The 27,204-nt window shown below is 57.0% G+C and overlaps 4 protein-coding genes across 10 annotated transcripts; 2 read left to right on the top strand and 2 right to left on the bottom strand.

The window, feature by feature from the left end:
- Positions 1–5,404: 5,404 nt before the first annotated feature.
- On the bottom strand, positions 5,405–9,411 carry ALYREF (Aly/REF export factor). Its single transcript, XM_060133992.1, has 6 exons — positions 8,934–9,411; positions 8,343–8,474; positions 6,724–6,871; positions 6,088–6,151; positions 5,815–5,992; positions 5,405–5,721 (listed from the first exon to the last, which is right to left on the bottom strand). The coding sequence occupies exons 1-6, from the start codon at positions 9,168–9,170 to the stop codon at positions 5,707–5,709; spliced, it is 774 nt and encodes a 257-aa protein (XP_059989975.1). The 5' UTR covers positions 9,171–9,411; the 3' UTR covers positions 5,405–5,706.
- On the top strand, positions 9,273–14,743 carry ANAPC11 (anaphase promoting complex subunit 11). 3 transcript variants are annotated; one of them, XM_060133994.1, is made up of 3 exons: positions 9,273–9,431; positions 9,949–10,069; positions 14,396–14,743. In XM_060133994.1, the coding sequence occupies exons 2-3, from the start codon at positions 9,961–9,963 to the stop codon at positions 14,539–14,541; spliced, it is 255 nt and encodes an 84-aa protein (XP_059989977.1). In that variant the 5' UTR covers positions 9,273–9,431; positions 9,949–9,960; the 3' UTR covers positions 14,542–14,743. The 3 variants fall into 3 exon arrangements, with proteins under 3 accessions (XP_059989977.1, XP_059989976.1, XP_059989978.1); XM_060133993.1 differs by having other exon boundaries at positions 9,292–9,451; XM_060133995.1 differs by having other exon boundaries at positions 9,312–9,461.
- A 2,252-nt stretch (positions 14,744–16,995) lies between these two features.
- Positions 16,996–17,625, top strand: NPB (neuropeptide B). Its single transcript, XM_060134756.1, has 2 exons — positions 16,996–17,241; positions 17,316–17,625. Exons 1-2 carry the CDS (start codon positions 16,996–16,998, stop codon positions 17,442–17,444), a joined length of 375 nt encoding a protein of 124 aa, XP_059990739.1. The 3' UTR covers positions 17,445–17,625.
- A 2,115-nt stretch (positions 17,626–19,740) lies between these two features.
- PCYT2 (phosphate cytidylyltransferase 2, ethanolamine) lies at positions 19,741–27,105 on the bottom strand. Of its 5 annotated transcripts, none has more exons than XM_060134383.1 (14): positions 26,951–27,105; positions 24,998–25,086; positions 24,253–24,414; positions 23,930–23,996; positions 23,181–23,265; positions 22,969–23,013; positions 22,679–22,732; positions 22,102–22,240; positions 21,765–21,847; positions 21,439–21,516; positions 21,196–21,261; positions 20,965–21,030; positions 20,601–20,689; positions 19,741–20,515 (listed from the first exon to the last, which is right to left on the bottom strand). In XM_060134383.1, the coding sequence occupies exons 1-14, from the start codon at positions 27,103–27,105 to the stop codon at positions 20,404–20,406; spliced, it is 1,290 nt and encodes a 429-aa protein (XP_059990366.1). In that variant the 3' UTR covers positions 19,741–20,403. The 5 variants fall into 5 exon arrangements, with proteins under 5 accessions (XP_059990366.1, XP_059990367.1, XP_059990368.1 ...); XM_060134384.1 differs by having other exon boundaries at positions 20,601–20,659; positions 26,951–27,103; XM_060134385.1 differs by having other exon boundaries at positions 22,102–22,201; positions 26,951–27,103.
- Positions 27,106–27,204: the final 99 nt, after the last annotated feature.

The following is a 27,204-nucleotide window of genomic DNA, read 5'->3' as shown; positions in this document are numbered from 1 at the left end:
AACAGTCTGAGCAACAGAGTTTAACAGTTATCAGATTATGACTCATAGAATCAAATACATACCCACAAGTCCATACTGATATATATAAGCGAATAAATGGTGAAGGGACTGCTCTTTCTTAGAAAAAAATTCCAATTAATGTTGAAAGAATGGGGGAAATGTAAAAAACTCACCATTAAACACCATAATAATTATTGCATCATAGCATGCTAAAATCAGCAGGCAAAATGAGGTGAGAAACAAGTATTCATTTAGTCTCAAAGTTCTCCTCCAATAAATTTATAAAGGGGAGAAGGATAATGCTACAGTCCAGAAACCTGGCAGCTCCTACTGAACCACACAAGCTAGGTCACAGCATGGGTAATGAGACAGATAGACCACCATGCTGTACCCCACGGGAAACCCTTTCAGTGGTATTCTTGCCTGGAATACATAACCCTGGACTAATCATAACGAAGCAAAACAATCCCCAATGAGACTGATCTTCAAAAAGCGTCAAGGTCGTGAAAGACACGAAAAGGCTAAGTACTACCAGTTACAGGCGACTACAGACATCTTTAGCTCAAGGCAGTGGCCCAGGCATTCCTCTTCCATGTGAACCAGAGAAAGCATTTACAACACAGGCTATTAGGTCAGCTGGCTAAACTTGAATAAGGTCTGTGGTTCAGATAACGGTATTGTTATCAAGTGTTAAGGTCTGATTATGTAAGATGATGTCCTTGTTTTTAAAGACATACACGTGGAAGGATTTAGGGGTATAGTGGCATCACGCTGCAACTTACTCTCCATCAGTTCAGAAAGAAACAGAGAATGAAAAGGAACGGGGTTCCATCTGGGGGTCTGGGTGAGGATCCAGGAATTCTTTGTATGATTTTCACTTCTTTTCTATAAATCTGAATATCAAAATTACAAAATGATACTTAAGAACATGCACAGTTAAACGGAGAAATAGGCCGACTTTAACAGAAATGATTAGGGAAGATGCTAGCTATGGCAATTTCAAGAAGATCACATCATTTCTGATTGAGCATTTCTATAAAATCTAAAGAATACAGGTAATATAAAGAGACCTCTGTATTCATCTTTATAAAACTGGAGTACAGGTACTCATGTTCAACTAAATCAACCTTTTACGATTTTATTTTGTTGAATGTGATGAATGTTGGTGATAGTAACAGGACATTCAATTCCATTTAGGCTATGAGTGTTTGCAAGGAAAGGCCTCCAAATTGTCCAGGGAGGAACGTGTTATGCATGATAACTATTATTCAATCCAGACATTTAAAAAAAGAAAGATTATAAAGAAAAGAAACTGCAAAGCAAAACCACAATGAGAACCCACTTCACACCCTATAGATGGCTAAAATAAAAAAATAGACGGCAACTACTGGCAAGAAAGTGGGGAAGTTGGAGCCCTTATCACTGCTGTCTGGAATGCAAGATGGTGCAGCTGCTGTGGAAAGATCCACGACTCCTCAAAAAGTTAAACTTAGTTGCTTTATGACCCAGCAATTCCACTCCACAGGAACTGAAAACTACCTCCACATAAAAATGTGTACATAGATGCTCACAGCAGCATTATTTCAACAGCCAAAAAGTAGATACAACCCAAATATCTATCAACTGATGAACGGATAAAACAAAATGTGAAATAACCACCATAGGATATTTGGCAAGATAAAGGACTGGATACTAACACAGGCTATAACAACGATGAACCTCAAAGACATTATGCTGAGTAAAGAAGCCAGACACTAAGGTCGCATATTGTATAAATCCATTTGTATGAAATGTCCAGAACAGGCAAATCCACAGAGACGGAAAGTGGACAAGTGGAGGCTAAGAGAGGGGAACTGAGGCATGACAGCTAATGGGTTTCTTTTTGGGGTAATGAGAATATTCTGGAATTTGAATGTGGTAGTGGATTTGTGACTCTGTGAATGTAGTAAAATTACTGTAACTGGGTTAGCTCTATAGTATGTCAGTTACACGTTAATAAAGCTCTCATTAAAAAAAAAAATCCTGAAGTAACAAGGGTCTCGTCTGGACAACGTTGGGAAGGTGATTGTTTACATCATTACCCTTTTGTACTGACTGAATGTGTTTTTTTTTTCCAGTTAAAAAACTAGTGCTTTTAAGAGTACTTCACATTCCATACACATTGAAACAAAAACACAAAAGCCTACTCCATCCTCTCTGCTTTTTCAGTCGTTGTCTATGGATGTCACCCACGTCAGTCTCCAAATACTAGGCCCTGGCGGCCCCTCCTCAAGCCAAGCTGCACCTCTGGTAGATGCCCCCACAGGGCTACTTCCTTCAAAGCCCAGCACAGAAGCCAGTAGTGAGGCCCCACAACCTCTGCCCCCTCCACCCAGCCACACTTAGGCTCTGGCTTGTCCTGGCGTTCTCACCCCAGGACCTTTGCACTTGCTCTTCTCTCTGCCAGCAAGGCTCCCCTCCAAATATCCAGGTGCTCACACCTCCACCTCATCAGCAAAGGCCTCTCCCCACTCCTTACCATCCTCTGCTTTGTTTTCCTACACAGCCTTGTCACCACCTGACATCCTGTATTTCACTTTTCCCACCTTTCCCCCATTGGAATGTACGTTCCAGCAGAACACAAATGCTCTATGTTCTCCTTCACTTATTTCTATTGTAGTTGTTAGACTGTACTATAATTTCTCACTTTTGTTTCCTGTATTAGAGCCTCAGCTCCCTGCATGCAAGAACAAAACCCTTGTTTAGAGAACTGTTGCTGAGCACAGACACAGCAACGTTCCTCTTCTGGTATTTCAAACCATGTCTAAGTGTGACAACTGTTCAACGACTCTGGCACCTTGGCTCCTGCTGGGTTTCCCATCACCTGCCAAGGAACAGGGCTGTTCCTCCTTATCCACGTTGCTCTGTAAACCACGTGTATCTTTGCTCAACCAAGCAAATGTCAGGAACACACCCAGGAGCTGAGTGGCTCCTCTCCACCTGAGCATCCCATCAGAGCCCAGAAGCCCCAGTCCCTGTGGGTGTGCCACCCTACCTGGCGCTGGCTTTCTTCTCAACACCTTTGAAAATCCTAAAGACTAACTGACCAGCCAGGCGAGGCGTGTTGCCACTCCTGGACCAATCACTGAGCTTTCCACTCATACCACATGGTGGGAGGTGGGCTGGGGCACATCCCAGTGGGGGCCTGACCCAGCAAGAGGGGCAGCCCCATCCACCCGTTCTGCGAGACTGCAATCCAGCGTCTGAGCAAAGAACATGAAGGAGAAAACGTGCAAGAGCACCAAGTCTATTTCATCCTTTCACTCATTCGACCAGTATTTTGGGGGAAGTGCTGACTATCACAGGGACACCCAGCACTGCCCTCAGGTGACCAGAAGCCTGAGTCGCCTTGGAGCACAGAAGCTGCCGCTGCACACTCACCAGTCCCTTCTTTCCAAGAGTATCCCTACGTGAACAGCAAAGCACATGGTCCTCCAGCCCTTGAAGTAATGTGGGGTTTCCCATTTCACAAATAAGAAGACTGAGGATTAAAATGATGAGAAGGCTTCTCTCAGCTCCCTGCCAAAACACAGGCTTTTTGACTCGGTCGCCTCCCCACCACAGGCCTCCAGCAACCATGACGTCACCCCCTGCCTACTCCTGTCGCCTCCAGCTAGTGTCCCCAAGCCAACTTCCAGGTCAGAGACATCCAGCTCAAAGCAACCCTTGTCTGGGTCCACATCTGGACGCCTACCCACATCCGGTGTTTCTGCCCACCTGGACCCACCACTGAGCACGGCCCCTGTCCATGGCCTGCTTTCTTCCTGAAACTTTCTCTTCACTAAAGACATCCTCCTCCCATGCAGCACCCCTTGGCCACTCCTCACGATGCCCCACAAGCCCCCAAATCCTGGCCATCACTAGCTCCAAACACCTGAGCCAACAGCCCACGGCTCCCCATCCCAGGGGCCACTAGTCCCACCATTTACAGCCTCTGGCCTGGGCCCAGCGCACCCCTCAATCAGGTGCTCTTCAGCTTCCAGGCGGAGCAGAGCAAGATGCCCTACCGCCTCTCCCAACATCCAGAAAGCAGTCTCCTTGCCTGGAACGTGCCTGCTTAGCCCAAGGCCACCTCCTCAGGGATGCTGCCCAGCTCTGCCCAGATGGTCCAACCTCTACCACACCCACCCCTCATGACCATGGCACCTAAAGCCAGGCCCTGGACGATCCCTTCCTGTTAGACTGGGCTCCTCTGAGGGCAGGGATGAGTCACCTCACCCATCTTTCCATTAAGCGCCTAACATGGCTCAAGCAGCTCAAGTGGCAGCCGCTGGATCTGCAGTGATAGCTCGGTAACTGACAGTTAAAAGGCCACCCCTTAATCACACCCCTTCCTCGTGACTCACTCCAGCCCCATCCCAAACATGGAAGCCTGAAAGCCTCCTGAGCTGCAGACCATGGCAGCTGCCTCCGGAAGAACCAATGGCTGCCATAAGGCTGGGGTGACTCTGAGCTCCATTCTGCAGGCTCCCACCCACCCCTCCCCACAGTCTCTATTCTCAAAAAGCTATCACCATGTTCTAACCAACCCAGCATCAGGTGATAAAGGTTCCCCCTCCCACCCCGGAATGTACCTGTGAGCCACACAACCAGGACCCTGTGAGTAGCTCACAGGCATGCCCTCAGGAGAGGGGGCACAAAGGGGTGTCCGTGCCCTGCATTCCACAGGGATCTCGGCCCCTCCTGAACCACAGAAACTGCACGGCAGGTCACCGGCGTTCAAGCGTGTGACGTCACTGTCCAGCTCTAGTCTGTCCCAGGAGTGGTCCAGATGGGCACCCGTGTCTGCCAGCCCCTCCAGTTTTCTGCAGATCGAGTTATATTCTTCCGCAGCTCCCACTAGCTACATCACCAAGTACGCAACTAAGAAAACACCCTAACACAGTGCTCCTTCCTTGATGACACAAAAGACGAAAAACATGAGGGGATTATGTTGCAAAGTCAGAACTGCTAAATCACATTTCTGAGAACCAGAGCATCAGAAGGAAAGGAACAGTTCAACCCAGAAGCCATATGAAATCTGGCAGAAACACAGGGCACCCCGCCCCGCCCCACCCCGCCCCTCACCTGGCTGTGCAGGCAGTGCACAGGCAGCTGCAGGCTGAGGACCACTGCTCCACATCCTCCCACCTACCGGGGTTGGGGGTGGAGAGAAAGGAGTTCGGATCTGCGGGAACAGAGATGGGAGAGGGGCAGCCACCATCCTCCTGCAGGACTAACTCCAACCTGCAGGCCAAGTGCCACGTGCCTGGCAGGCCTGCCCCATTTCCCCCTCAGATCCTGTGTCCCCCCTGCCCGCCAGACCACACCAGAGTTCTGGCCCAGGTGAGGACTCCAAGAGTGAGATGAATTAAACAGTTCCAGCTCTACACACATTTCTATTTTATTATGGCAAAGGTGAAAACACCACCTTCTCCACAACAACAACCAGTAAAATTTATCCCAAAAATAACTCAGTACAAAACAGGTCTGTTTCAGAATTAAAAAAAAAAAAAAAAAAAAAAGGAAAAAAAAAAAGAAACCTTTACATGAATTTTAAATCCTATTTTAGAACATAAAGGAAACAAATCCATCATTGGCCACACAGCCCCAGTCTGTCACCCCTCCCACCAGGGAGCACGGACGAGACTTCCGGGTCCTGGTCCATGCACGGATTTGCCAGTCTGTTTAACTGGTGTCCATCTGAAACAGAGAAAGAGAGGTTCTCGCTCAAAATGAGGTCCTCCTCCAGTTGGTCTTTGACCGGCCCCCACCCAGTCTTCCTCTGGGACTTACTCTTGCATTATAAGCATCCAGCTGGGCATCCAATTCCTCTGCAGAAAGCTGCTGCTTTGAACTCCTGCCGGTTCCTCTGCCTCTGCCCCGGCTGCCTCCACGGGTGCCTCTCCGGGTGCCACCGCCACCACCAAAACCTCCCGAACCACGGTTTCTAGTCATCCCGCCTCTGTTTATGCTACCAAAAAAAGGGAACTTGCTCACGTGCCTGGAAAGGTCTGCGGGGTAAGTGGACACCCACAGGCCAGCCCCGCCCAGAGGCCCCAAACTCACCTCTGTGCAGGTCTCCGCTGTGTGTCAATCTGTGAGGTGACGAGCTGAATGTTCATGGGGCGGCCTGCGGCAGAGAACACAAGAGGACCAGCTCCTGTTAGAGGGCTCTGAGGCCTGCTGGCGGCACACACCCTGGCCTCCATGCAAGCACTAGAAAGGGGCGCTGTGCATCTCAATGCTCCCAACAAGAGCAACAGCCTGGAGATGCTGGTGGGAGAACGAAATGTTGCCAACGACAGCCCCACCAGCGCCTCCTTGCTCCTTCTCACCCAGTGTAGGTGGGTGTCTGTCAGGTGTCCGGGGTGCTCACAAGCGGAAAAGTACCTTTGTCTTTACGACTACAGCCCGGTACTCAGAGGTGTACTATGGTGGTTCTGAGAAGGCTTCACAGAAGTGAATCTTCCGGAAGGAGCTGAAGGAGGGGAGGAATGTAGCTTGCTGGATGGGGGTTCACAAGAGGTTGGTCCAGATGTACGGGGCAGCATGAGAAGTGGCAGAATGGAAGAGAGAGACAAAGGGGCGAATGCAAAGTGTCCTCAGGTAGAGGGGGTCCTACTCCTGCAGGGCTGGGGCCAGCCCCAGGCTCCACAAACTGCCTACAGTGTTGTAGCTTTTCTGGGCCAATCCCAAACGCACCATCCAAAGGGACACCGTTGTACTGTTTCATAGCTTTTAGTGCATCTGCCTTCCGCTCAAAGTGCACATCAGCTGTTCCTAAACTGCGGCCGGATCGGTCGTAGTGCACAGCCGCCTTCTTCAGAGTTCCAAATTCAGCAAAGAGTTCCTGAGAGTCAGAAAGAGCAGTTGTCAGCAAAGCAGTTTTTCTTCTGGCGCCCCAGGGACACTCCCTGGAAGTATGAACTGCTTTGGGGTATTTCCCTGGGAGGCAGACATACATGTTGGGGGCAGGGCAGTGGTAGTAGGGTCTGGGGTATGGGATGGGACAGGTGGGACAACAATTTCCAAGAGCAGCTGGGCCCGAGGGCTCCTGCCCACTTGGGGACCTAACATCTGCACCACGATGCAGGTAAAGGATCACAAAGCCCACCAGTGAAGGGCACAAGATTAAGTCGCTATCTTCTTCAACAAAGGAAAATTTACAACACACCCAAGGACTGTGCCAAGAAGCAGCAAAGGTCAAGATCACAGAGCAAGGGGCTCTATCCACTTGTGGACCAGCTCCAAGGGCCCGCTGACTGGGAGCCCTGACCCAGCCCCTCCCCCAGGGCAGATTCTGGCTCACCTTTCCCTCTCCTCCTACTCAAGCCTGCCGCAAAGCCTGAAGTCAAGCGCTGCCATGGAAACTGCCCTGACCTCAGGCAGGCTGGGAGTTGGAGAGGGAACCCAGAGTGTGGGGCTACTCCGGCCGCAGGCACACAGCGGGAAGTGGAGTTCACCAAAAGCGGTTTCCAGTGGATGCCAGAAACCACCTTAAAAAAAGTGTTGAGACACTGTGAGTGCTCACCGGCCTTGCTCTGTCCTCCCACGGTAAAGTAAAGTGGCTGGGCTCTGGGAGATTGAACCCAGGAAGGCCCAGTACCCTGACCCAGCCATCTCCTGGACTGACCCCCAAAATATCATTATAGAAAGCAAATTTAAATGCCTTTGGGGTTCAATCAAAGAAAAAAAAGAAAGAAAAAAAAAGGAAAGAAAGAAGAAAAGGAGGCTTCAACCAAAGATGAGTTAGAGAATCATGCCACTAACAAAACCCAGGAAGTGAAAATAAGTGAGAATAAAACAGGGAACAAAATTCCATATAAGACATAGACCTTAAGGCAAATGGAGCCAAAGTGATGCCGGCACCATCCTGCTTCTGTGCTTTGTCAGTTCTACAAATGAAAGGCTTTCTCCTCCCAACAAACCGTTAAAACAGGCACAAAGTAAAGAAGGCAAATAGCCTAGTTTTTTCAATAACACAGAAACGACACACATTCAACCAAGCTTCTGTTAGAAAAGCTTAGGCGAAGGGCCTTCATCCACAGAACGAACACGTCTTAGTAACGAAGAGCAGCGGCTCCTCAGACTAAGCTGGGGGCCTGTCTTCCAGCACAAACTGACCCACTGGTCAGACTTTCAACTCTAGCTTGACCTCTCCTTTGCATTCCTGGAGCCCCTTACAGGGCACAGTGGCTAGCCCTTGGGTGCCTGGGAGGGCTCACTGTCCTAAGGTGGGTGGGGATTCAGGGCTACGTCCCAAACACCACAATCAATTCCGTGCGGGGTAACCTGCCCACCGAGAAGCTCCAGTCCCTTACCTGAATATCAGCGTCAGACACTCCAAAATCCAGATTTGACACCAGCAGTTTCCCCCCGGTCTCCACGCCGGCACCACCCCCAAAACCGCTATCGAAAAGGTCATGTTGCCATTTGTCAGGAAGTTGTTTCGGCTAAATAAAAAGTAAAGATAGGAACAGAAAGAGACCCGTGAGTCTCACTCCAGGGCTAGCCCTCGACCTCACGGCCATAGCAAGACCCTCCCCCATCACGGCAAGGAGGAAGGCGCGTAGAGGGACCCGCAGCCCCCGCTTCCCGCCCACTCCAGGCCGCAGCCGACCGTCGGGGCCACACGTCCCGCAACTTTTCACTTCCCTCCACCTAACTTCCCATCTCCCGGGCGGTCGCGCCAACGGCCCTTCGGCCCCCGGCGCCATGAGGCCGGGCGCCCAACCAAGACAAAGGCCGCCGGGGTCTCCGCCTTGGAGCCCGGCCGGCGCGCGACCTCCCCGTCCGCTCGGCCGGCCGGCGCCCTCGCCCTCCAGCCCGGTTGGCCGGCTGGCTGCCCGCCCCGGCGCCGCGCCGCCGGCCCGTTCCCCTGCCGCGGCCCGCCACCCGGCCTCCGCACTCACCCTGCTGTAGGGCGCCGGCCGGTTTCTGCCGCCGCCGCCCGCCGCGCCGCGGGCGATGGCCGGCCGGTTCCGAATGGGTCCGCCGCCTCGGTTCACTCGCGCTGCGGCCTGCGCCCCGCCTCCGCGGCCGCCCTGGGAGCCGGCCCGGCCGCGGCCCCTGCCCCCGCCGCGGCCGCCTCGCTGGCTCCGGTTCAGTTTAATGATGTCGTCCAGAGACATATCCATTTTGTCGGCCATGGCGGGCGCGGAATCGGCCTCGGCTCGAGCCCGCGCGTCAGCACGTCAGCACGTCACTTCCTGCGCCGCCCGGGGTTTTCCGGTGCCGCGTCCTCGGAGCGGCCGTGGATTGGCTGTGGGTCGGTGGCGTCGGCAAGGAGCGAGGCGGCGCGTGCGCGCTGCGCCAAGGGGCTCGGCAGGCGCCGCTGAGAATTGCCGGGCCGCGGCCGCCGTCGTTTACATACCTTCCCGCGCGGCGCCGGCGCTGCCAACTGAAAGCGGGTGGGGCGGCGCGCGATTAGGTCGGCGGGGGTGAGGCCGTTGGGGCGGGGCCGGGCGTGCCGACCCTCCCTTGCCCCTCCCCTGCCCCTCCCCCACCGCACCCAGACCCCGCACCCCAGTCCCGCGGCGGGGAGCGGGTGCGGCTTGCGCGACCTGGCCCGGGGTTGTTACGGCGTGACCTCGTAGGGAGCGGGCGTGGGTCTCCATCTCTCATCCCGTCAGTCATGTCCCTTTCAGAAGTTGCGCAGAGCACGTTTTTGCAATTGTTAACGGAATCCGACGCGCCTTTCTCTGGACGCCCGCGCAGAAGTGCGGTGTTGCCAGACGCCTTGAGCGTCCTGGTCTCCCGAGGAGTCGGTCCCAGCCCCAGCCCCCTTGTAGACAGCTTGTGCTGCCCTTCGGCGGCGACTCCTGCTTGCGCTGACCCTCTGGCTCGGGGCGGCACTCCTTCTTTGGCTCACAAGTGCTGTAGCTCCGCATACTCAACGGAGCCTCGTGGTCTCTTTCCTCCCCGCAGGCTTCCCGCGCCATGAAGGTGAAGATCAAGTGCTGGAACGGTGTGGCCACTTGGCTCTGGGTGGCCAACGACGAGAACTGCGGCATCTGCCGGATGGCCTTCAATGGCTGTTGCCCGGACTGTGAGTGCACCCTGCCCGCTCTCTCTCGAGCTTTGCCTACCCTTCGGCCTTGACGTGTCCCTAGAAATACCTGCGCAGCGTCCCTAGGGTTTGGTTTCCTTTCCCCAGGAAAAGTTAATAGAGAAAAGCCAGGCTATTTGGGCCCATATTTGTACAAAGACCCCGTCAAAAGTTTTGTAAGAAAAAGAGCACAGCTTCCTATCCTGATGGAAGTCGCTATGAGACACATGGAACAAAAAGTTGTGTTAAAACCTTTTATTTGAAAATTCTCAAGCGAACACAAAAACGTAATGTTATAAGGTCATCCCCCATGCAGCACATAGAGCAGTAACATGTGTCTATATTTGTTTTTGCCCAGATGTTTTAAAGTTAATGCTAGATATGAAGCCTCACCCCACTCCAGCTGCGTCTCTAAATGTAGTGCTGATTTTTACCCACCACTGTTGTCACATCAGATAACATGATGATAGTTCTTTACTGTTGCCTCTCATTCCTAGTCCTTATTCAGATTTCTTTAGTTGTTTCCAAATGTCTTTTTTTTGCGGTACGCGGGCCTCTCACTGTTGTGGCCTCTCCCGTTGAGGAGCACAGGCTCAGCGGCCATGGCTCACGGGCCCAGCTGCTCCGCGGCATGTGGGATCCTCCCGGACCGGGGCACGAACCCATGTCCCCTGCATCCGCAGGCGGACTCTCAACCACTGCACCACCGGGGAAGCCCCCCAAATGTCTTTTTATTATTGGGTGGGGTGAGCCAGGACCCAAGGTGTGATCACTTTGTTCCTTCGCTACTTAATCTAGAGCAGTTCTGTTTCGAGTTCTCTGTCCCTTTTTAAAAAAGACATCTAATTATTTCAGAAAGTGTTGTCTTGCAGAATGCCTGCGCTCGGGTTTTATCAGATTTCTTCTTGGTGGTGTCTTTTGCATTGTTCCTTTGTCCCCACTGTATTCTGTGAAATGAAAGTGTTTGGTTATATATTTGGGTCAGAAGCAGATTTTTGCACCAGTGAATTTAGTTTTTAGTCAGACCCAACTGAAAGGATCTGAGGCTTTGCCTAGGGGACAAGGGTGGTCCCAAGAGAGAAGTGGGACTTGGGGACTGATGAGAAGTCAGTGACCAGGCCTGTCACTGTGGGGCTGTGAGCATTGGAATAATCATAGGTTTTTGCTTCTTACCATGAAATTGAAATTATTGAATTGTAGTGCAAATATCATTTTATCTTAGTCTTTTTTTTTTTTAACATCTTTATTGGAGTATAATTGCTTTACAATGGTATGTTAGCTTCAGCTTCACAACAAAATGAATCAGTTATATACATACATATATTCCCATATCTCTTCCCGCTTGCGTCTCCCTCCCTCCCACCCTCCCTGTCCCACCCCTCCAGGCGGTCACAAAGCACCGAGCTGATCTCCCTGTGCTATGCGGCTGCTTCCCACTAGCTATTTACCTTACGTTTGGTAGTGTATATATGTCCATGCCTCTTTATCGCTTTGTCACCGTTTACCCTTTCCCCTCCCCATAACCTCAAGTCCATTCCCTAGTAAGTCTGTGTCTTTATTCCTGTTTCACCCCTAGGTTTTTCATGACATTTTTTTTTTAAATTCCATATATATGTATTAGCATACGGTATTTGTCTCTCTTTTTCTGACTTACTTCACTCTGTATGACAGACTCTAGGTCTATCCACCTCATTACAAATAGCTCAATTTCGTCTCTTTTTATGGCTGAGTAATATTCCATTGTATATATGTGCCACATCTTCTTTATCCATTCATCCGATGATGGACACTTAGGTTGTTTCCATCTCCGGGCTATTGTAAATAGAGCTGCAATGAACATTCATTTTATCTTAGTCTTAATCTTTACATCTCCTGAGAGGAAATGTCATCACTCAGGGGCTAATCTATCCTGCTTTAATCAAACAGGTGGGATATAATCTTGGGAAGTCAGTGATTGGCTCTACTTGATGAGGTTTTACATAACAGGGAAGGAGAGTAGAAGCACAAGGTCTGGCTTGGTTTAATCCATTTAAAACCATCCTTCCTAAGGGTACAGCACAGGCTGTGGGTAGGTACTTGCAACTTCCTCAGCAGCAGATTGTGACCTCTGAACAGAAAAGTCCTCGGAAGCATTTATGTGGCCATTCCCTCGGCCTAATGTGGGCCAGTGAGCCTTTGTGTCTGAGATGGCACCAGGGGCCGCATCCCAGTGTGCGGTGCTTGCTCACGTGTGCTGGCTGCTAGGAAGAGGGGGTTTAGAGTCTGAACTTTGGACCTGCTGGTTATGAGGTTAGAGTGAGCCAGTTGTAATGAGCAAAGTGTTTGGCTAGGCCAGGGCGCTTTCTATACAGATCAAGTGACACTGGGTTTCTCTCTGCTGAAATGGAACTCCTATGGAGAATCCAGAGTGACTCAGGCTGTCATAAATCTGCTCCTCGTCCCTGGGCTTTGGGAGTGAAAGTCTTGTTAAGAAGATTCCACCGGCGCTGGCATGAGTCACTGTCGGCTTGCACTTGTGCTGTCAGATGCCCCGGCGGGCTGCCTCCAGGAGCCCTCCCTCAAACGGACAGGATGGCTGGGTACCCCCACCAACAGGCTGGCCGGCCCCTGCTCACCCTCTTCCAGACTCTGTTTGTAGGGACTAATGTGTTAGGGGTGATTCCAAGCATAGTTCTGCTGAGGTTGGAAAGACCCTGGGTGGGTGGGAACCAATATAAATCAGGTGTCACACTCTGTGGGTTCCTGGCACAGAGTCCTACTCACCCCACCCCCCCTGGCCTGGGAAGCAGAGTGAGTTAGATCGTTTTGTATTTGCCAAGTAAATTATTTTCTGTTTGTTTTGTCATAAAAGTTTCAGAAACGGTGTGGCGTTTCGTTATTGAAAGGATTTTTTTAAAAGATTGAGGAACACTGCCCCAAACCAAAGAGTAGAAAGATGGAAGTGCCCATCCCTTCTGGCTCCGTGGGGTTTAGGTACCACTGTGGGGCAGGGGCTGCTTGCGAATTGGGAAGGAGCTGAGTGTTTTCAGCAGACATTGAAGGATATTTAAGACCTGGCACCTATACCAGCCTCCTGGTCCCTTCAGGCAGTGGCATCTGCCTTCGTGAGTCGTGTGGCCCTGGCCTCCTGTCTGTCAGGTCGGGTGACGGAGGCTGCGGGAGCACTGTGAGGTTGGATGAAAGCACAGGCCAGGTTCCCAGCCCCTTGTGCAGCTCGGAGCAGGTGCTACATGAGGTTTTGAGAGCATTGTCATGTGGCTCAGCCATGGTGTTATCTCTTTAACGCATCGTACAGTCGACTGTCCCTGTGTTTGGTGTCAAGAGTGAGGACCAGGACCACAGGTGACCAGCCCAGCCCTGTGGTCACAGGGGTTCAGCCCTGCACTTAGGAACCACTTCGTGGACAGGATGTACCCTGTTCACCCTGGCTTGTCCGGCTGGTCCACCGTGTTTATGTGCTAGTGACATCTGGATACAGCTCGTGTTTGATAGGCGTGAAGGGCCCCCAGGGCAATGATTGGGGGAATGACACCCCTAAGAGAGGGTGGAGAAAGCAAGCTGCAGCTCCTTAATGCCCATGGGGACCTGACTCGAGGCTGGGGGAGGCCGCTGTGCTCTGCTGGCACCAGCTGCGTGATGGGGTTTTCTAGATTCTTGAAAATCAGAGAGAGGCTAGTTTCTCTTGATGACAGGCAGTGTAGCGTGTCCTCTCTGTGCCAGGCCCTCTCCACAGAGGTAGCATTTCCAGGTGTGTGGGGTGGAGTGTCAGCAGCAGGTGCCCTGGGCCTTGGAGGTAGGATCCTTTTAGGCTAGAAATGGAGAGGAAATGGAAGGTAGTGCTGTATCACTCCCAGCTGCCACCAGCCCACTCCCTGGTACTGCACTGGGTCCCTGCTGCCTAAGGAAGGAGCCATCTAGGTCCCAAGGCCCCAGCCCACCTCACCTTGATCAAGAGGAATAGTTCACTGCTCAGAGGCGGGTCACCTCTGCAGGCTCCTTGACACACTGATGTAACCTTCTTGGCATCACAGGTGCCAGGTGATGGCAGAGCTGTGGTGTGTCTGCAGATGGGCCCAGCCCCTGGGAGGCCAGAGCTCTTCCTGCCGCTGAGCTCCCTGAGCTGCTCCCCCTTGCGAGGGGAGAGTGGAAGCAGGAGCAGCCTGGGTGGGCTTTGCAGATGTTTACCTGGGGCAGCTGCACGGCAGAATCTGTGGTTTCACTCCTGAAACCTGTCCTCTCTAAGACACAAGGCCACCCTGGGTGCACATCCCCCACCTGGCTTGTCCCGAGCTCTGTGACTCACTAGTCCTCTCATCCCACCCGCAGGCAAGGTGCCAGGTGACGACTGCCCGCTGGTGTGGGGCCAGTGCTCGCACTGCTTCCACATGCACTGCATCCTCAAGTGGCTCAATGCGCAGCAGGTGCAGCAGCACTGCCCCATGTGCCGCCAGGAGTGGAAGTTCAAGGAGTGAGGCTGCACTGCCTTACTCCCCCCTCGCCCTGAGACGGCCCCACCCCCACATTGGCTCTGGGTGGCCATGGTTTCCACTGGGACAGTCCCCTTTGGGCTGTGACAGGGTTGAAACGAGGACTGGAGCTGCGGTTGTTTTTTTCCATCACAACACTGACACTTCTATCCAATAAGTAAAACTCATTAAACCACATGAGCCTGGCCAGAGGCCTCCTGTTGCTTGTTTTCTTGGTGCTGAGGCTGTCTTGGTGTGTGCCGAAATGAAAACTCTCATGAATAAACATCTCGATGTGTTTCCACGAGGCCCTGAGTCACATCCCCTGGAGGAGAAGGAGCTTGGGATCAGCCGGAGGAGCCGGGGTAGGAGGGACGGGCTCAGCGGCTTGAAGAGACTAGCCGTGCGGAGGCCTGGGGACTACTCTTCAGGCTGGTCGTTAGGACCCTGGCAGGACACAGCTGGTGGCCACTGCTTTGGTTCCTCCTGCCGGTGGGCCTTCCCTGAGCAGGTGCTGGTGGTGCTGAACCGGCTCTGCTGAGGCAGCTGTGATGGGTTTTCTTGATCCCTTTCTCCCCTGCTCCAACTGAAAGCCAGCTCCTTGTCAGGGCTGATGTCCTTGACGTTAGGATGTGTCCGCAGGTGTCTGAGGGTCTCCTTTCCTAGGGAAGGACAGCCGTTGGGCCATCTTTGAGCACTTCTGTTCCACCACAGCTCCCATGGGGTGGTGACCCCTGGGGGGCAGCGGTCCCAGACCTAATGGTCTTGTGCAGCTTCTGGGTGGAGACCGCTGCAGGCTGCATGTCTTGTGAGCACTGGCTCCTTCCAGTCTATTCTCGATGACCTCCCCCCTCGGGGCCACTGTCCTGTAGCTGGTTGCTGAGCACGTTTATGCTACTCTACCTGTCCCCAGTCCCCAGGCGAGAAGACTGGGCAGTGCATGGTCACCCATGTGGTACCATGCTTCCCATCTGAACATTGTGCCCAGAGGAAAGGAAGCCCTCACAGAACCTGGAGGTCATGTGCTCCTTGCCCAGAAACCCAACTGCCAGGGCCCTTGTGCTGGTGTCTGTCCTGGGAAGGCACGTGGCCAGGATGTTTGGAAAGTGTGAGCAGGAGGACGGGTGGCTGAGCAAGCCTAATGGCTGACGTCGCCTGCTGTGCGCCCTCCATCTTGGACCCTTGGGTTCAGCCTCCTGGGTGCTCCTACTTAGCTGCCAGTTTCTAGGCAGCAGCTCTACTCTAGGGGCCTGTCTACACTGTCTGGATGCAGGGTCACCAAGGAGCTCACAGACCAGTAGGAAGACCAGCCCTCACTGAGAAGTGGGCTGTGGCAACTGCAGAGGGTCCCACTGCAGGGCCTGGCCTCCATCTGGCCTACCCCCAGTCCGCCTCTCCTCCCTGAAGTCCTTCCTTCCCTGGGGAATGCTCTCCTGTGACAGGAAGTACCCACATGCCTGGGGTGCCAGACCCTGAGCCCAGCCTCCAGGCTTTTAGCCTTCCTGCACTGGGACAGGTGCACTCACCCCAGAGGGGTCCACAGCTTGCCACAGGTCACATGGTCCTCCTGGCAGGCCACTGACCCTTCCCTGCCAGGTGGGCTCCTCTCCACTCTTTCCTGGGTTCCAGCCCAGTCCTCCCAGGGCCTGCTTGGTCCCCTTGAGCTGGACACACAGCTGCCTGCCAGGCCCTGCACACACCCAGAGTCCAGCCATCTGCCCTCTCCTGGGAAGCTCAGGGGCCACACCAGGTCCTCTCAGGATCCCATAACCTCAGCTCTCTCTCCGCCATGGTGGCACAGGATCACAGCACCTGCCTTTGCAAATGCTCTCCCCTGGCTTCCCCTCATCTCTCCTGTGAGCCATTCTGCCTGTCCTGCCATCAGCTCTGAGGACCAGACCAGTTGTTGAAACTGATTTCTGGCCCCAGGCCCTCCCAGACTTCCCTGCCTCCTCAAGAAGCCCTTGTCCTCTGGTCAGTTCCCCTTTAGGGTGGGAACTGCTCGTTTGTCCCCTGGGCACAGTACAGCCAGTGGCTCTCTCTCCAGCCTCATGAGTGCTGGGGACTTCCGGGGGTGACTCGGGGCTGGGGCGCCATCGGACTGGTTGAGGGTTCAGTGCAGCACTGCTGCCCCCGCTCCCACTGAGGCCAGACCCAGGAGGGACCAAGGTTGGTGGGAGTGGCCTGGGGGCCGCCTCCCAGTAAGAGCAGGCAGGGTCAGAAACGGGGAGGTGGGCCGGGGTGGGGGAGAAGGGGGCGTCTCCACCAAGCTCTCGACCATCTGTTCCTCCAGCGCGCCCCTGTGCCCAATAGGCGCTGACCCCATGGGGCTTCTCCCTGTGGGATGGGGAGGCCCCTGCGTCCCGGCGTCCGCCCTCGCACCTCGCCCCGCCCAGCCGCAGATATAAGGCGCCGGTGCTGCTGTTTCGCGCCCCGCCGCCCGCCGCCGCCCGCGTCCCCATGGCTGGGCTTGCGATAGTGGTGGCCGCCGCCTTGGCGCTGTGCCTGCTGCTGGCGCCCCCCGGCCTCGCGTGGTACAAGCAGGCGGCGGGGCCGGCCTACTACTCCGTGGGTTGCGCCGCGGGGCTGTTGTCCGGCTTCCGCAGGTCGCCGTACGCGCGGCGCTCCGAGCCCCCCCGTGGGCACGGGACCCCCCGGGACGGGCTGGAGCCTTTCCCGGAGCTGCGCCCCAGCCTGCGGAGCCTTGTGAGTACTGGGCGCTGGAGGGTGCGGGGCGCTGGAGGGGTGCGGACGCCCCCTCATCCTCCCCCCGCCCCCAGGCCTTGTGCGTCGAGGACGTTACCCGGAACCTGCAGAGCTGCGAGCGGCTCCCCGACGGCCGAGCCATGTTCCAGTGCAAGGCCGACGTCTTCCTGTCACTCCGCGCCGCAGACTATCTTAGCACGTGAACCCCGATCCCGGAACGTGGACCTGGCCTGGCTCCCGCGGGCACACCCTGGGGCCTGCCCTTGCCCTGGCACCAGATGGCACCCAGTACCGCCCACCCATCCCCATAGTAAATGGCTTAATGAATAAATGAGACTCGCAGCCTCTGGGGGGGCCGGTGGCCCAGCAGACGGAGTGGGCAAGTACCTGTGAATCTCCAAACCGGACTCTGGCCACCTAGGAGCACAGACAGCAACTAGGGCCCTTAGGCCCACAGGCTTCACGGAAACACCTGCAGAGGAGCTCCCAAGCCCCACTGCTGGCAAAGTGCTGCTGGGCCTCCAGCTGTATCGGCCCCAGACATCTTCTGGAGCCCCACATCTGGCTCTGCAAGGCTGCTCTCCATGTCCCCCACCTCCAGCCCCTACCCGACACCTCCCTGCCTTTGTCCACGCAGCTCCTGGATCCTCCCAGGAGGTGGTGCCTGGGTCGCCCACTAGCCATCAAGTCTATTAGGCCAGCTCAAATGTCCTGCCTTACAAAAGCTTCCCCTGAACACTCCACACCGGGAGGCCCTCCTGCCTCAAATCCTAGGTTTCTTGAGACCAAAGATCTCCCTTACCAGAGGGGCAGCTCTGGGGTCACTCTTCTTGGAGCCCCCCAAAATTCCTCAAAGTACACAGCACAGGACAATACTTGTGCCAAGTGAATGAATAGGCTGGGCCCAGCAGGAGTGGGAAAGCAGCCAGATATGCAGCTCCAGGACCAGGAGGGGCTGCACCAGGGGGATGACAAAGCTGGGCGCCACTGCAGCTGAGTCCTGAATCTGACGTCAGGCAGCTGGCTCCTCCCAGGCCTGGAAACTCTTTGTTCAGCCCTCCCTAGACCCACAGGGAAGCACATATCCCCAAAGCAATGGGTGCTGCCCCACCTTGAAGAGGGAGGGGCTGTGTAGGGCCAAAGCTCCTGAGCACAGCTGCCTTGTGCCAGCCTCCCCCCACCTCACACTCAGGCTAATTCCCTAATTCACTTGTGGGCATCTTAGCAGGTTGATTTGCCCTCCCCACCCCCAATGAAGTTGACTTGAGTCCTTGGCCTGAGCCCTGGTCCCAGAGGTCTGCAGCCTGTCTCAGTGGTGTCCCCCACCCCCATGGGGCCTTGCCAGCTGGACCTACCGGCCCTCCACTTAGGCTGGCGGTGGGACCCGCAATCCTGCTGCACCTGGTGGACCAGTCTCTGGAGGAGCCCACCTCCTGGACCCCCAGGCCCTGAGTCTCCTCCAACCGTGCGTGGCTCACCTGGGGCTTCCTGACTGCTGCTGTGGACGGTTCCCCAGTCCTCACCTTGCGGTGCCACCCAGCAGGGGGTTCTCAGCAGGCCTAGGGCTGACTCCAGTCTCAAGAGGAACCTCCGGCCTCTCCTGTGTCCCACACTTACATCAGTCTACAGGAGACTGGCTGATCCCTGCCGCCCAGGGATCTGAGCGTGGGAAAGTCTGGCATCACTGGGCTCCTGAAATTGGGGGCCCAGGTGGGGTGGGGGTGCAGGGAGGGCCCTGTGCCTCTCACAGCTTAGTGAGCTCCCCCTACTCGAGGAGGGAACAAAGGAAGCAAGGCAGCAGCTGCCTGGCCAGGGTGCGTGCACCGTAGTCCCCCACAGCAGCTTCCTGCACGGGTTCTAGGCTGGACCTTAAGGACCAAAAGAAAGGACAGGCCCACCTTCCAGAAGGAGTGACCGCTGGCCAGGGGCTCCCATGGGGCCGGGCCACAGGGTACTCCAGCCCCATCTGGCTCAGCAGCGCAGGGCAGAGGCCATTCTGGAGGAAACTGGCAGAGGACTGAGAAAACATCACAGTCCTCACTCTTGAACACCACAGAGCCATAAACCACTGCCACTGTTCCCCCCCAACCCCATCAAGAGGCGACCGGGGTCAGCACCCTGCAGCCACTGCACTACTCCAAGTGTGCCCTGACTTGGGTGCAGAAGACCCTGAGATTCTGTGGATTGGGCCAGGGAGCAGCCCCTAATTCCTTCCTGGATGAGGTAGCTCTATGTGGGCCGCGGGGTGTCAGCCTCTCATTTTCCCCATGACAGACCCTGGGGCCAAAGGTACTCTGTTGGTCCTTGCCTCCCTCCCCTTTTTTTGTCGCCTGCCACGTGGGAGGCAGCTGGAGGTGTCTGGGGGCCCAGATCTGGGGGGTTCCTTGCTGCCATCATGCTGCCTGCTGGCCCCCTCCTTGCTGGGTGGGCAACGGGGAGCACGGCCAAGGTGGTGGGTTTCCTGGTCCTGCCCTGCAGGGTTGAGAGCCTGAGGCAGAGCACCTCCTAGCAGGTTTATTCGGTTGCACACCAGCTGGTCAGGTACAAAACCGAGAACAGTCTGTGGGGAGGCTGGCCCAGGAAGCAGGGGGTGCAGCGTCCGGGCGACAGGCCCCGGGGCGCCAGGGACACACTGCAGGGCAGAGGCCGCTCATGTGGGAGGTGGCATGGTCTGCACTCTGAGGAGGAAAGGGGGTGGGGCCCTGGGTCACTGCTCCCTGATGCTGGCTCCCACGGAGGCCGGGTGGGCAGGAAGGCCACGGCCTCGAGCTGGGCGGTGGGGGGCATCCAGGGTCTGCAGGAGCTTCCTGGGGGCAGAATGGAGAGCAGCAGCGGAGCCGAAAGGATGGAAACTGGGCCTTTCCGGGCACGCAGGGTGGCACCCCTCTGTTGAAGGTGCCCCCTGCTCATCCTGCCTGTTGAGCTGCTCCACTGTGCTGGATCCCCTCACTGTGCAGCTCGGCAGGAAGGGCAGGAGGGCCTGCTGCAAGACGGACACCTCACGGGCAGGGTGAAAGGCAGTGTCCTCCACACCAGCCCTTCCACGGCCAGGTGGTTGGAAAGGAGGGCACCGCAGCTTTGTTAAAAACCGAGCCAAGCTCTCGAGGCAGGGCTGGGACAGGGCCAGCACTTGGAGGGCCCTTGGCGACCTCTCCCCTCTGGTCAGAAGTCACAGTCGCTCTCCCTCTCAGGCCGCGCCTCCTGCTGTCTCATGGCCTCCAGGAAGGCCAGCTCCTTGGCCTCCTTCTTCTGGTTCCGGGCCTCGTACTCCAGCCTGGGGGCCAGGTGGGGGTGAGTGGTGCACCCATACCCAAGCCTCAGCGGCTTCCCGTGCCCCCAGCAGCCTGGCTGAGACTCACCTGTTCTTGATGATGCGCTGGACAATGAGATCCGTGGTGAGGTCATTCCCACTGTCGATCTGACAGAAAATACCCCTTCTTTTGGGCTCCTGGAGGCCAGGAGGAGGAGGAGGTGAGAGCCCTCCTTTGGACCCCAAGAAGACTGCCCTGCTGCCCTGGTTCAGAGAGTTCCCACCCCACTATGGTGGGGGCAGTTATTCCCACCCGTTAGCAACCTGCCTCCTTAAGCCGTGAGGCCATTAGCGTGGCAGCTGTCATCCCGCCCATTTCCCAGACAGGCATGATGAGGTGCGGGGGCGTTAGGTGGCTGGGAAGCATCAGACAGTGGCCATCTCATGTCTGTCGAGGGCCCAGCATGACCCACCTCATATGGGTCGGAGCCATCCTTGTCAGGCATGATTTCTGTCTTCCCATGACACACCAGGTCCACCTGGGGAGAAGGCGGGGGTCAGGGCGCCCTCCCAGCATCTCCACCCATGGTCCCCTGCCCCCAGAAGGCCCTCTCCAGGGAAGCAGCCTGGGCTCAGAGAGCTGGCCTGGCGCCACTCAGTCAAGACTCTCCCTGGAAGCCGCCCGCCAGGAGCCCCGTCCTCACCTTGAAGTGATCCAGGAGCTCTGCTGTGACCGAGTACGGGGCCCCAATCACCACTTCGGACACATACTGGGCGGAAAGGGAGCACAGCTGGTTAGATGGGCCTCACCAGGCTGCGGGGTAGGGGCTGAGAGGCAGCATGGTGAAGCCCCAGACTCCTGTACCCCAGGGAAGGTCCTGCGGAGAAGCAGCTCCAGCCTTGGAAGGAGGCGCCACTGGGCCTGCCACCTGCCCGCCTGCACTCACCCTGCAGGCCAGCACGCTCAGGGTCCGCTCATGCAGGTTCATGATGGGGTAGTTCTTCCCCTTGTAGTGGTTGACCTCCTAGAGCCAGAACAAGGTTGGGTCAGCTGGTGACCTCAGGGGTGGGCTGGGGTGGGAGTGAGGCCTTGCTCCCTCCCAACAATCCCTCGTGGGGTGTCTGCCAGTGTGGGGAAGCCCTCGATGGGAGGCTCTCCTGGGCTTCTCCCTGGGAAGAGGCCCAAGCTTGCCACCTCTACCTCGCCTGTGCCCAACCCCAACCCTAGGAGCCCCTCCAGAGCCCCCACGCTACCGGCTGCCCGGGGTGAGACCTGGTCAAAGTGCAAGCCGGCGATGATGTAGGGCCTCTCCGCCAGGCCATGTACCTTCTCCAGGAAGTCCACGTGCCCGATGTCTGTGCCCAGATTAAGGACTGAGGAACCAACGAGGAGCGGCCGCCCACAGAAGCAGGGGCTCAGACAGGTACCTTCCCACCCACCTGCTCGTGCCTCTCCATGCTGACAGTGGCACCCCTGCACCCCACCGCAATCCTGGGCCTTCGAGAGTCAGGGAGGCCCCTCTAGCCCCCACAGCCCGCTGGGGCAGATGTGGAAATGCACAGAAAAGGCCTGGGGCAGGGACAACTCCCGACCCAGTCCCAGAGGATACGGAACAGGTCAAAAGCACCAGCCACGTAGATGACCGTCTCCCCCGGCTGGGGCTCCTTCCCCGAAGCAAACTGGATGATCTTCCGGGATGTCTGTAAAAACTGGGACACCCCCGTCCAAGGGTTCCGCCCCCCAGGACACTGTAAGCCGAGAACAACCTGGTCAGCGACAGAGGCCTCGCAGGCACGTCCCTTGCCTGTGCCCATCCTTGGGCCTGCCCGCATCCGCCTGTCAGTCTGCTCTGGGCGGCACAGGTGTGAGATGGCGGGGGCAGGCATGGGGGCTATAGGCCGGGACTCCAAACCCCTAGCCACAGCCTGCCACTCGCTTGTCGCTCTGCTGTTGTTTCCAGGCAGACATCTCAGGCAGGGATGCCGAGGGCTGGCTGGCAGGTGCCTGGTTCACACCACAAGCAGGCTGGGCAGGGCCGCTATGGCCGGTGGGACTGGGGTTCTGTCCCATGGCCAAGCAGGCGCTGCAGCCAACACCACCTTGGCCTGGCAACGAACCCGCTAGGAAGAGGCCAGTGGACATGGCCCTCGTGGGGACCTGGCACCCTGAGGCCACCGTCTGGTCACCTGGGAGGAGCCTCCTGAGGAAAGTGTCTCCCTGGAGGGTGTCGGGTGAGAGAGCTACAGAGGGAGAGAGGACCAGGTCACCTGGTTAGAGACCCCTCGTACGCGGGCAGTCCTCACTTTTCCTCCATGCAGTGGCTGCTGGGACCGGCCAGCCAGCAAGACCGGCGGTCAGTACCCGGTCAGTGTCCAGAAAGCAGGGAGCAGGGTAGAGGGCAAGGCTCCGGGCCAGCCTTTCCCCAGGGGTGGCCTGGGGGTTGGGCAGCGGCCCAGACAGCACAGGTGACACTCACCTTGCCAAAGCTGTCTGCGTACTCCCGGTACTCGGAGGACATCTCCTGCACGGAAGGGCAGGGGGTTGAGGGGCCTTGCCCTCCAGACGCAACCAACCCCAGGACACCGAAGCTTGCTGTCCTAGTGCCCACTGAGGGGCAAGGGTGGGGTAGGCGATCCCTCCCTCCCAGCTCTGGGACCTCGGGGATTCCGCTCTGGCCCCAAGACTCACCTGGCTGCTGTGATGGGCCTTGGTCACAAGCAGCATGCGGCCAACGAGGTCTGTGGTGGACACCCCCTGGGTGCGCTTGCATTCTCTGGGAAAAGAGTTGGGGGTGGGGCTCTCATCCTGGGACACACCTGCAAGGCTGCACCTCCTATGGGCACCTAAGTTGCCCCACCTAAGGGCAACTCTGCTTGTGGCTGAGTCTACCGTGGTCCAGCCCCCAGCCATGCTGTGCACAGACCCGGGCGTCTCCTCGCCACTCTCAGCCACAACAAAAAACCAAGACCAGGAGAGTGGAGGGACCACTGAGATTTTATCAACCAAAGGAAATGACTGGACAGAACGCTGTCACTAAGCCCCAAGTTCGCAGTGTCGGGGTGAGCAGGCCATACAGGGTGGCTCTGGTCCTGTTTTGTCCACTGACGCCCAGGTCGTGCCTCATCACACACTCCCTGCCAAGGGAACCCCAGGCTTCACTGCCCCATTCGAGCTGCTGGCCACACTGGCCTTTTCAATTAAAGTGACTCAAACAAAAGCCAGCTCCCCAGTCATACCCCACGTTTCCCCTGCTTAGCAGCTGCCCGGGGCCAGTGGCTACCGTACTGGGCGATGCAGATGTATGGCACCCCCAGCTCCAGTCCAGGCCACGAGAAACAGGCTGCGGCCCGGACGCTGCCCTCACAGGCAGAAGGAGCTCGATGGGACCTGGGAGCCCCGCTCCTCGAAAAGCAGGGCACTCAGCAAGTAGAGCTTACCTGTACCTCCCAGCCTGCTTCACTTCCTCGTAGGTATCCCGGCCATCTACAGTCAGCGTGATATCATCTAAGGGGTGACACGCACACGAGAACAAGGATCTTAACCCAAAGCCATGAAGACCTCCAGGCCCATACCCCGGCTCCAGGCCTGCCCTGGTGTGCATGCGCTCCTTTCTGGGGAAGGACCCAGAGCTTCCTCAGACCCTCAAAAGCTCTGTGCTCCCCAAAGTGTGAAGAGGCCGGCACCTCCAGATGCCCCTCTGATGGTCAGGTCTGGAGCTGCCCAATTCCCCTGCCCCGGGGGCTCTGCCCTGCCGACTCACTGCCGTGGACGCAGAAGTCGCAGCTGTACTTGTCCAGCGTCTCCAGCGTGGTGACGTAGGGGGCTGCTGGCACCACCTCGTCCACCCACTTGATGGCCTGCACCATCTTGTATCTTTCCTCCTGAGTGAACACCGGGGGCCCCTTGTGCTTGGCGATCTCCTCTAGGGAGAGAGAAGAGGGCAAAGAACAAGGTGGGTGACCACTGGAAGGCTGGCCACAGGCTCACTGGCTCCTCCTCAGAAGTCCCCTCCCAGAATCGAGCAGGGTCTGCGGCCACATGAGGGCTCACGGTGGGAGGCTGTCTCTCATCGGGCCCTCAGCTCACGAGGCAGGACCACAAGGAGCAGCCCTGCTCTGTCCTCTGTGAGCCGGTACAGGCGCTGCGGATGCACTTGCTGGGTAACTGCACGCCCCTCACCCCCAGCCAACCAGAGTTCCAGGTACGGTCCGGGGTTCCCTTTTGATGGCTGGGTGCTCTGTCCTCTAAGGCCCTGGGAACCAGGAAGGGGGTAGGAAGTGGGCGGCATACCTGGACTGATCCACTGGACCACCCCTGCCCCCCAAGCTCGCGACAGGATGCAAGACGGGAAAGCTCTGGATGGCTTGGCCTGGGCCGGGGTTGGGGCGAGCCTGTGGAGCTGCACTTCTGGGGAGGACGGCTGGGCCTGGCCCTACCCACCAAGGGGACCTGTGGCGTCTGTCACAGGCGTGGGGGAGGAGGGTGGGCCTGGCAGCCCGGCTTACCGTCAGTGTGTACACCCACGATGAGGTGGTCACCCATGGCCCGTGCCTGGCGCAGCTGGTTGGAGTGGCCATAATGTACCATGTCATAGCTGTGGAGAGGGCAGGGCCATCATCCCAGTGTTGGGGGTGCAGTCTTGCTCCTCTGCAGTGTCCTTAGGAAGCCCTCTGGGAAGCCACCATGGGCAACTGCTCCCAGGGTCCGGTTGGGCCTGGGCTTTCAGAGGGGCGGGGTGCTCAGCTCTCCACATTACTGGCCCCTAGGCTCAAGGTCAGACTGAGCGAGCATGGCTGTGCCCGGGGACAAGGCCTGGCAGACCTGAGGGCTGGTGAGTGCACAGAACAGCCCCTGCTCCCCACACCTGGGACAGCACTCTGCCCTCAGCCCCTCCCCTTCCCAAATACAAACTGTCACAGGCAGTCCCTCTGAAAGGTAATAGAAGGCAATGTTAGTTCAGGGGTGGACTGGGCTCTGTACTACTGTGAAACAGCCAGACAGTCCTGGGGGCCAACACTAAACAAAGTCCAGCCAATGAACAAGGGCAGTCACTGGCTTTAGAAATCCTGCCTGCTCCCCAAGGCCTCTGGAAACTCAGTGAAGCTTTGCTCTCTGGGGCCAACAACCACCTCCCTATCACCTGGTACTAGAGCTTTCATCCTCAAATCCAGGCCTGGTTAAGAGTGAACTCTCAGCTGAAGGCCACACACAGCACCACAGCAGCTCCACTCGGGTTGCCATGTGTGGCGGAGGGGACATCCACTTCTCTGTGGTCCCTGAGGTGGGCCCTCATTCTCACTCTGCTTCTTCCCAGCCTTGTATTGCCCTCTGAGTAGGTGGAGCTGTCCCTGCTTCTCCAGGTGACCCAGGTGTACAAAACCATTCTACTCAGCGCCACCTGCTAGCCCCACCCCAGCACATCAGGCCCCAGCAGACAAGCCTGTGGGGCACAGGGCTCTGGTCCTGGGCTTAGGGAAGAGGGAAGTCCAAATTCAGGAGCCTGGCAGGCCCTTGTGCCCACTGGACAGGCTGGGCAGAAGGAGGGTGCATGGCACAGAATGCAGGGTGGACCTGGGTCCAGGCTGTATCCCAGTCACTGTGGCCTGTGGCTGTGGCCTGCTGGGGCAGGGGCCAGGCCTGGTCAGGGCCAAGGTCAGAGTCAACGGACAGGAAGCCACGCCCCCTCCACAAGGTGACTCAGGTGCAGGCCCAGGAGTATGGCAGCCCCACTTGCTGGCCGCTGAAGCCCTGGGCTAGCCAGATGTTTTTCTTTCTCTGCTTCCATCAAATAAGGTCTAAGGAAGCATCCAAGTCATCAACTTATCACTAGAGGTTCACTTTCCTCCTGTCTGCTGACGGCCTCAAACCTATCTCAACACCACTCCAGCTGTCTGGCTTGCCAGAAAAGAGGACAGTTCGGCACTGTAGCCCTCCTCAGATGGACCCAGGAGCCTGGGGGCTTCATTAGGGTCTTACACAGATCGGGCAATGCCTGCGCTGACGCTTGCCCAGATACCTAGGAGAACCTTCCTGGTTTTGTGCCGGCAAGCTGGGAGCCGGACAAGGAGAACTCTGGGAAGACATTTTGGGTGCACGGCTCCTTCGGAGAAAAAGAGCTCCTAGGGCACTGAAATGATTAAAGTCATCAAGGTTAGACACGCAACTTTGGCCACTATCGTGCACGAGTTAGGCAGGTGGGACAGCCTGGCTGGGTCTCCGGCTTAAAGGCAAACGTGAGAGAAGGGGCGTCCGGGGAAGGCGCTCATGTAGAGATCCGCAGAAAGACTCCAGCAACCCTCAGCCGCGCTGCCCGCGGCGACGCGGTGACCCGGGTTCCAGGCGTCCTACGCGGCCGAGGCGCCGCCCGCCCCGCACTAGCCGGCCGCCCGACCCCGGCGAAGGCGACCACAGCTGTCACCGCGGCCCCGCCCGTGCCCCCCGCCCCCTACCGCGCTCACCAGCCGTCGCACCACACCCGCACGGCACGCCTGCCCCCTGGGCCCGGACGCTCGGCGCCGCCTGCCTCCCCGTGCCCGTTCCGGATCATGGCCTCGAACCGGCAGCGCGGCACGGCCGGCTCCCCACTCCCAGCCCCCGCAGCTCGCGCACGCATGCGCCGTCACGCGGGCCTCACCCGCCTCTCACAGCCAATGCCGAGCGCCGCCCCGCCCCGCGCGCGGAGCCCCGCCCCCTCACCTCCCTCGCGAGGCCA

Source organism: Lagenorhynchus albirostris, chromosome 20 (assembly GCF_949774975.1).
Source record: "Lagenorhynchus albirostris chromosome 20, mLagAlb1.1, whole genome shotgun sequence".
In the NCBI taxonomy this organism is placed as follows: Eukaryota; Metazoa; Chordata; class Mammalia; order Artiodactyla; family Delphinidae; genus Lagenorhynchus; species Lagenorhynchus albirostris.
The sequence above is the reverse complement of the archived record's forward strand: the minus strand, read 5'-3'. Positions and strand labels throughout refer to the sequence as shown.

Excerpts from the sequence above, each read along its gene's own strand:
- ALYREF (XM_060133992.1), bottom strand. The coding sequence starts at position 9,170 with ATGGCCGACAAAATGGATATGTCTCTGGACGACATCATTAAACTGAAC. Across the intron at positions 6,152-6,723 it reads CAACGGTGTCCCTTTGGATG|GCCGCCCCATGAACATTCAG; the intron begins GTGCGTTTGGGA and ends TCTCTGCCGCAG. Across the intron at positions 5,993-6,087 it reads CAGCGGAGACCTGCACAGAG|CATAAACAGAGGCGGGATGA; the intron begins GTGAGTTTGGGG and ends TTTTTTTGGTAG.
- ANAPC11 (XM_060133994.1), top strand. The coding sequence starts at position 9,961 with ATGAAGGTGAAGATCAAGTGCTGGAACGGTGTGGCCACTTGGCTCTGG. Across the intron at positions 10,070-14,395 it reads CAATGGCTGTTGCCCGGACT|GCAAGGTGCCAGGTGACGAC; the intron begins GTGAGTGCACCC and ends TCCCACCCGCAG.
- NPB (XM_060134756.1), top strand. The coding sequence starts at position 16,996 with ATGGCTGGGCTTGCGATAGTGGTGGCCGCCGCCTTGGCGCTGTGCCTG. Across the intron at positions 17,242-17,315 it reads GCCCCAGCCTGCGGAGCCTT|GCCTTGTGCGTCGAGGACGT; the intron begins GTGAGTACTGGG and ends CCCCGCCCCCAG.
- PCYT2 (XM_060134383.1), bottom strand. The coding sequence starts at position 27,105 with ATGCGTGCGCGAGCTGCGGGGGCTGGGAGTGGGGAGCCGGCCGTGCCG. Across the intron at positions 23,266-23,929 it reads AAGCAGGCTGGGAGGTACAG|AGAATGCAAGCGCACCCAGG; the intron begins GTAAGCTCTACT and ends CTCTTTTCCCAG. Across the intron at positions 22,241-22,678 it reads CCTCAGGAGGCTCCTCCCAG|TGTCCTGGGGGGCGGAACCC; the intron begins GTGACCAGACGG and ends CTCGGCTTACAG.